Source organism: Cynocephalus volans, chromosome X, assembly GCF_027409185.1.
Source record: "Cynocephalus volans isolate mCynVol1 chromosome X, mCynVol1.pri, whole genome shotgun sequence".
In the NCBI taxonomy this organism is placed as follows: domain Eukaryota; kingdom Metazoa; phylum Chordata; class Mammalia; order Dermoptera; family Cynocephalidae; genus Cynocephalus; species Cynocephalus volans.
In genome coordinates, this window is record NC_084478.1 from 31,467,342 (window position 1) to 31,475,638 (window position 8,297).

The window sequence follows — 8,297 nt, forward strand, 5'->3', positions numbered from 1 at the left end:
GGAAACCAAGCAGCTTGGTTTTGTTTGTTTGTTTTTTATCCTAAAGCCTCTCTAGTTGAGAACCAAATGGGCTACCTACACACATTGTGTATTCCTTTGGTTCTCACAGTATGGTCGGGTAGCAGGGTCATTAGCATCACTTGGGAACTTGTTAGAAATGCAATTCTTGGCCCTACCCCAGACCTACTGTATGAGAAACTTTGTGGGTAGAGCCCAGCAATCTGTCTTAACAAGCCCTTCAGGTGATTTTGATGCATGCTCAAGTTTGAGAACTATGGCTGTTTGCTAACAGAGTGGGTATCAAAGTTGTCTGAACATTGGAATCACCTGGAGAACTTAAAAATTTGCATGTCTGGTTCCCACGCCCCAGGGATTCTAATTTAATTGGTTTGGGGTATGACTTGATCATTGTGTTTAAAAATCCAAAACCTCTCTAGGTGAATCTAATATTCAGACAAGTTTAGGACCCACTAACTTCAACCTACTTTCTTGTTAAGGGGCAATTTTCAGAAAAGAAAAACAGGAGATAGAATTGGCAGAAAAACAAAGCAAAATAGGAGTTTGGGGAAAGACAGAGAAAGTGAGTTACACATACAGAATGCTTTCTGTTCTATCTAAAGTAGTCTGAATCAGTCTCCAGAACCTTTTCAAATGATGATTAATTCACCAGGTAAGAACATTCTTCACTGTGTGAGGAATACTCTTGCGTTTGTGGTTGTCACACTTCAAAGTTTATGTCAGAAAGTTTCCTGTGGGATTCTGAAAGCAAAAATATAGAAAGAAATAGCATAAAAAATTTGAAAAAGTTACTTTGGAACACAGGAACATTGGTCAAAAACCACCTGCATTGCCCTTGCTATTTGAGATCTTAAAATGACAGTTAAATTTTTAGCCTGCATTTGTTTTATTTCATTGAGTCTTACAGTTAGAAGGGACATTAGAGGCCACAGATACTACAGGAAGTACTCTCTCCTGTTTCTGTGGGTTGGTGGCCTCCACTGTAAATTTGCTGGGAAACTTGCTGTATCATACCTGCACCAACCAACTGCTGGAAAGTCCTTAGATACTAACAAGTTCAAACTGAAATATTTCTTCCTGTAAGTTCTACCCATTCATCTCAGTTCTGCCTTGGAGAACCATTCCTAAGAGGCAGGCCGTTTAGGATCCTTACTAGATCAGAGATAGATGAATAAATTTAACTCAAACGTCTGTCTGATGGTGTTTTGAGGGTTGTGATCATATGGATGATAATTACTTGTACCATTTTCTGCATTAGTTTTGAACCAATTGGAAATATACATAGAGGTCAGATATCTCTGCAAGGTTAATGTTATTGTGGATAAAATTGGGGCTTCGACCTGAAAACCATCATCTGACTTCAACCATTTCCCTCTGAACTGGACTGACTTTCTTGCAGAGCAGATCAATCATCCCTGTGATTGTAAATACCACATCCTATCAAGGAAGACAAAACTACCCACCATTCTAAAAGGAACAGCCAGCAAGGTCAGGATCTACACATGCCCAAGCCTCTCTTTTTCCTCATCTCTTCTATTGTAGGGTGGAGGGGGGAAGCATTGAAGAGAGAAACCCAGAGTTCTTTCATACTGGAACAAGAGAAGAAACTGGAGGTGTGTGGTCATAAGTTCCCATTCCCAAACAAATTTCAAGCCTTCTGAACATTTTTGTACTTCAGCTACTTGAAAGTAATTATTAATGCCCTGTTGTTGGGCTGAGTCACAGACCCTTCAAACCTGTCCTGTGCAGGTGGCAAGCTAGGTAGTTAAAAAAGATTCTGGGAGCCATTGGCAATGTTGACATGATTTATTTGAATGTGAGCTCAGCCCCCCAGCCCAGTGGATCAGAGACATTGTCTTTTATATTGGAGTCAGGTAGCCAAGGAACACATGTGTGCACACGTGCAGTTATACCACTCTTACATAACGTATTTACAGCAGACATGCTGAGTCACTCTCAGCCAGATATGAGGTGAGGGAGCTTGACCATTCTGTCTCCATTTTCCTCACACCTGTAAATCTTCTTTCTTTTTTAAAAATGAAAAATCCCAAGATTTCCACGCTCTTCACTATGCTGGTTATCCTTATCTGGGCATGGTTCACTGTGTTACTATTCCTTTTAAGGTGGGATGTTCAAAAGCAGGGAGGTTATTCAATTTTGTTTTGTTTATATTTTTATTCTTAAATGCCTTTGAGTGATTGCTACTTTTTGATCTTGTTTAATAAACCTTTTCTTGCCCCAGTGGCATAAAGATAATCTCTTATATTTAAAAAAAGTTAAGATATTGCCTTTCACATTTAAGTCCTTACATTACATGGAGTTGATTTTTGTATTGAGGAAGGAATCCAATTTTATTTTCTTCCATATGGATAACCAGTTGTTTCAGCATATTTGTTCAAGACTCCAACCTTTTCCCTAATTTCTAATGATCCTTTGGGTATGTACCAAATTTCCATTTAAGCATGAGTCTGTTTTTTGGCTTTCAGTTTTGTTACTAGGGTCAATTGGCCTAATTTATAAAAAGTTTTGATATATCATATGACTCCACATATCTTGTTTTTCTTCAGAACTTTCTTGGCTATTCTTGGTCTGTTGTTCTTCGATATAAACCTTAGAATCAGCTTGTAAATGTCTTTAAAAAGTTGTTAGGATTTTTATTAAAATTACATTGAGTCTATAGATGAATTTGGTGAGAAAAGAGAACCTAATTAAATCATATTCTTTTTATCCATGAATATATGTCTCCATTTATTTAGCTCTTTCTTAGTGTCTTCAAATAGTTTTATCTTATAACTTTCTCAAGTAGGATCTAACACAACTTCTGTTTGATTTATTCCTATGGGCATCATATTCTTTGGTTCTATTTTAAATGGTGTCTTTTGAAAACCTACATGTGCTATTTGTTACTAGTGTATTGCAGTGTGGTTGTAATCTTGGTAAACTCTTTTAAGGTCAATTATTTGCTTGTAGATTCTTTTAGTTTTTCTATATCAACAACACAGTATCTCAGGTTTATTTCTTCCTTTTGAGATTTTATAGCTTTTATTTACTTTTCTTGGGTAATTGTCTGACTAGAACATCCAGGACAATATTGAATAGAAGTGGTGATAGGGAGCATTCTTTTCTTGTTCCCACTTTCAGACGGTATTTTAACTTTCACATCATGGTGTTTACTTTTTCTTTTATGATCCTTAGAAATCCAGCACTTGCTATCAGCTTCTTGTGGTTGGAATCTCTAGGTGGCCATTTCCATCAGAGGTTGCTTTAACTTTTTCAGGCATGAGACATTCACAAATATTCTTTGTCTTCCAATTAGGGGAAATATATTTAAGTGCTTTAGGTGAAACCATGGAAGTTCCTCTGATTAGACTTGAAGTGGGAAGGAAGCCCCAACTCATCCTCCTCCAGAGGGAAGTAGGAAATCACAACTTGACAATAGCTTTAACCCATGAAGTATCTTCGAATCTTGTCCCATTTCCACATTCTGACTTCTCTTAAAAACAAAAAACAAGGATACAAGGAGAATGAAATCTATTCTGTGTAACTTCAGAAGTCAGAAGAAGGATCTAAGGAAGCAAGTGGAAGCACATCATCTCTGTGACCATTAAACTGCCTCACAAAAGAATGAACATCCTTGAAATGAAGTGAGATTCCTGCCTCTGGGATTGTTCAAATAGAAGCTGGATGCCCAGCTGTCCAGATTGCTGCCAGGTTGTCTTCTGCATTATACCTGATAAATGACTTCTACAGAACCTTCTAGTGCTAAATCTCAGAATATATGAAACCACAGGGAAGGAAAAAAGTGAGAGGCACCAAGAAGAATGACAAACCGCTGAAAACACCCCCAAAGGTCCCTCACGCCGCACTCTGCCTCTCTTCTAGCCATCACCCCTGTAATAATACCTGGAAACTGCCTGGACAAGTGCTGGGGTTTAGCTGAAGAATCAGAGGCAAAATGCCATCCCTGAGTATGTACCTGAGAGACCATTGATGGTATAATTTAATTTACACTAGAGGGCAGGGGAGTGATGAATTCCTCTAGACCAAGTATAGTTGATACTCCAAAAGAAATTTACCAATATAAACAAACACATAAACACACAAACATAAAAACAAATAAGTTAATTTTTTATAACTCCCTATTTTTTTCTCCTATGGAAATAATTGGCCTATAAAAAGTTCAATGTGTACAAATTTAAGGCCTGCTTCAAGGTTGCCCCCAAGCTGAGCAAGAACTATCCTGACAAGAGTGAGAGTGAGCTGGACACTCAGGACACACAAGTTAGGAAGGCGCTCTCTCAGGGTCCTGTAATTGCTGGCAGGGTCAGCCCCTGAGAGGGAGTGCCTCTTTAAATGTACGTCACAGCCACCTGCTTACATCACACGAGTCCTGGCCCCGTGATTGGTCAGGCATTCAACGCCCCTCCCCTCTGCAGCCTCAAACACTGGTTGCTTAGGTAACAGCCGCTTCAAAGCCTGCAGAGTGGGAGGCTGCAGACCAGACCTTCTCGCATCTCCTGACCGTATGTAGGCCAGAAGCTGGCACCGACACTACCTCTCCCCTACAATGTCCCGGGTCCCGGACTGGAAGAGGGCAGAGCGTAGTCCAGGAGCTCCTGGGGCCAGCTGCGATGACAGAAGTGACAGAGGCAGCAGTTGGAATGGCCCCTCAGGCGGTTTGGGGCCTAGAGCCGCAGGCTCCCAGGAACCACCACTCTGCTTTAGACTGGAGAACCACCTGGTTGGCTCAGTCATTGGTCGTGGTGGGTCAAAAATAAAAGACCTACAGCGTTCGACAAACACTAAAATACAGATAATAAGGGGAGATTGCGAAGCAGTAGTGAAAATTTTTGGCAGCAAAGATATGAAAGCAAAGGCCAAGGCAGCTATAGATACTCTTATTAAAAGACAAGAAAGGTACCGTTCAGAATCGGATGTGGATAATGCTGCGTCCCAACCTCCTGTTGGGAGAGACGTAAGCACAGTTAACGTTGTCAGAGAAGCTCCGCCATTGATTGATTGGGATCGTATTAAGGCAGAAGCCATAGCGTGGGAAAAAAGAAAATGGGCAGATTTACCACCAATTAAGAAAGACTTTTACACAGAATCCAAAGCTACAAGCTTCATGTCTAAAGAACAGGTAGACAAGTGGAGGAAAGAAAATTACAACGTAATGTGTGATGACTTGAAAGATGGTGAGAAGCGTCCCATCCCTAATCCAGCTTGTGAATTTGAGGATGCTTTCCGTCCATACACAGAACTTATGAAAAGCATAACAAGGGCGGGTTTTCAAAAACCAACACCAGTTCAGGCACAGGCATGGCCCATTGCCTTAAAAGGAGTAGATCTTATAGGAGTTGCCCAAAATGGCACAGGCAAAACATTGTCCTACTTGATGCCTGGGTTTATTCATCTTGATGGTCAACCGATATCTAGAGAACAAAGGAATGGACCTGGCATGCTAGTCCTCACTCTCACCAGAGAATTAGCTCTTCAGGTGGAAGCTGAATGTTCTAAATATTCATATAAAGGTCTGAAAAGTATTTGTATATACGGTGGTAGAAAGAGAGAAGGACAAATTCAAGGCATTACCAAAGGTGTAGATATCATCATTGCAACTCCTGGAAGACTCTATGACCTGCAAATGAATAAGTTTGTTGACCTACAAAGCATAACCTACTTGGTCTTAGATGAGGCAGATAAAATGCTAGATCTGGGGTTTGAGCCCCAGATTAAGAAAATTTTGTTAGATGTGCGCCCACATCGGCAGACTGTTATGACAAGTGTGACTTGGCCAGATTCTGTCCGTAGACTTGCACAGTCTTATTTGAAAGAGCCTATGATTGTTTATGTTGGCACTCTGGATCCAGTTGCTGTAAACACAGTGAAGCAAGATATAATCGTTACCACAGAAGCAGAAAAACGAGCTCTTATCCAAGAATTCCTAGAGAATATGTCACCGAAAGACAAAGTCATAGTGTTTGTCAACCGAAAACTTGTTGTTGATGACTTATCAAGTGATTTTGGTATCCAAGGCCTCCCTGTGCAATCACTACATGGTGACAGAGAGCAATGTGATCGAGAGGAAGCATTAGAAGACTTTAAAAGTGGAAAAGTGAAGATATTGATTACAACTGATTTAGCATCCCGAGGCCTTGATGTTAACGATATCACACACGTATATAACTATGATTTCCCACAAAAGACTGAAGAATATATCCACAGAGTAGGGCGTACTGGACGATCAGGAAAGACTGGAATATCGATTTCCCTTATCACTCAAGATAATTCAAAGATTGCCAATGAATTGATTCAAATTCTGAAAAGAGCAAATCAGAGTGTCCCAGAAGATCTTGTAGTGATGGCCAAGCGATATAACTTCCAGAAACAATAAAAGGACACAGAATAAAGACCAGGAAAGTCTTGAGAAAAACCCAAGAAGTTTTAGTTATGTTTACACTGAAAAGCTGTACCAGCTACGGGAAGATTTAAGGCATACTGAACATATACAGTATTCAAGATACATAAGAAAGTTATTGGGAACATACTGGCGGTTTGAAGACACGACCGATTCTTAAATAACTCTAAGCTTTTAGTATTGTGTATGTTCCTTAATTTTAAAAAAAAGTTTTTAAAATGACAGTGTGAGATACTTTGTGGGGAAAATTAAATGTTATGTGTTGGTAAAGTCTTGTTTCTTTTATAGCCTGCCATGTCGATCTGTCTTAAACACTTGGTAGAAGGCAATGATGGTGTTTTTCTTGCTTTATAATAGTTGCGCTGAATTGCAGCATACATCGCTTTCATTAAGCTTATTCCAGTCAAAATATTCTCTCCCCAGCACCCCCAATGGTTGGTGCCACAGTAATCCCTAAACATATCTCCACTGTCATTCCTGAATTATTTTTTAGTTCATTAGAAAATAAGTGCTAAATCTTCTAGAAGATTCTACAGTTCTATATTATCTGATAGATGTAACCAAGAGAACACGTGTCTGACTGTCTGGGAATCATATCCTTACGTGAATTCTGTCACTAACCACTGATTAGAAATTCCAGGGAGGTCACTTGTCTTCTCTAGGTCTCAATTTCTCCACTCATAAAATGGGATGGTTAGATTAAAAAAATTTGGGGTCTCCTTCACCTCTAAAATTTTATGATATTATAAGTAAAATCGTGTACCCCAACTTTGTATTAACACCTTATAATCTAATCTAGGGAAAATTGCACCCTTGTGTAATAAATTGAACAAAGAAACCCTTTTTAAAGATCAGAAATACTTTCTGCATGTTTAGTAATTTTGGAATGTGACTGGCAGGTTTCTTTTTATTCTTTGCTTTTCTTTTCATCATATTTTATTTTTAATTTTTAATTCAATTTGTCTTGAAAAGGTCAAAACCACATATACACACACACCAGAGGAAAAATTGAGTGTGAAAGAAAAATATATCATCTACTGGGGAAAATATAAAAAAATCAGATGACACTCTTGCCATAGGAACCAATTTTAGTAAAACTCTAATTTTGTTTATAATTCCATCTCTTACGCCTTACTTAGAAGCAACATACATCTCACAATTGCAAACAATATCGCCACAATGATGCAAAATAAATTCCAAAATTCAGTTTTCATGGAAACGTTGGAATTAGTTAAGACTTAACATTTCTGGCAAAATAAAGAGAAAAATTAATGCAACTGTCTTTTCCCACAGCTTGCTTGCCTTAGTTGTGAACACGAATAAGTCAGAAATTAAGAGAAAAAAAGAGTTAAACACTCTAGGCATAGGTATTTGAGGTTTAAAGTCTGCTTTTAAAGGTTTTATATATAGGCTCAATATCTCCTGATAAAATTAACAGCAATGGTTAACACATTTGAATGACATATACCAGGTGCTTAATCTCATAATTTCTAATATTCATAAGTAACCTACTCAATCATGTCTAAATAACAACAACAACAAAAACTATCACTCAGTGTCTGTGAGTAAGAAAAGTGTTCATTTCTTCTATAAGAAAAGGCTGAAAAGAAGAGCCAGTGTATGGAGAAAGGTAAGTAGAGACAGAAGAACGGTTCTTAACCAGGGGTACTTTGCTACCCAGGAGACCTTTGACAATATCTGAAGACAGTAATGGTTGTTACAACTTTGGGCAGGGGGGTGAGGAACTACTGGCATCTAGTGGGTAGAAGTTGCTAAACACCCTGCAATCTATGGACAGTCCCACACAACAAAGAATTATCTGGCCTAAAACAATAGTGCTGAGATGGAGAATCCTTGAGAG

General features: G+C 38.9%; 1 protein-coding gene across 1 annotated transcript; it reads left to right on the top strand.

Annotated features, from left to right (window-relative positions):
• Nucleotides 1-4,585: 4,585 nt before the first annotated feature.
• On the top strand, nucleotides 4,586-6,412 carry LOC134367838 (probable ATP-dependent RNA helicase DDX53). The gene has a single exon (XM_063084528.1). The coding sequence runs from the start codon at nucleotides 4,586-4,588 to the stop codon at nucleotides 6,410-6,412; it is 1,827 nt and encodes a 608-aa protein (XP_062940598.1).
• Nucleotides 6,413-8,297: the final 1,885 nt, after the last annotated feature.

Bases quoted from the DNA above. Each gene is read 5' to 3' on its own strand.
- LOC134367838 (XM_063084528.1), top strand. From the start codon at position 4,586: ATGTCCCGGGTCCCGGACTGGAAGAGGGCAGAGCGTAGTCCAGGAGCT.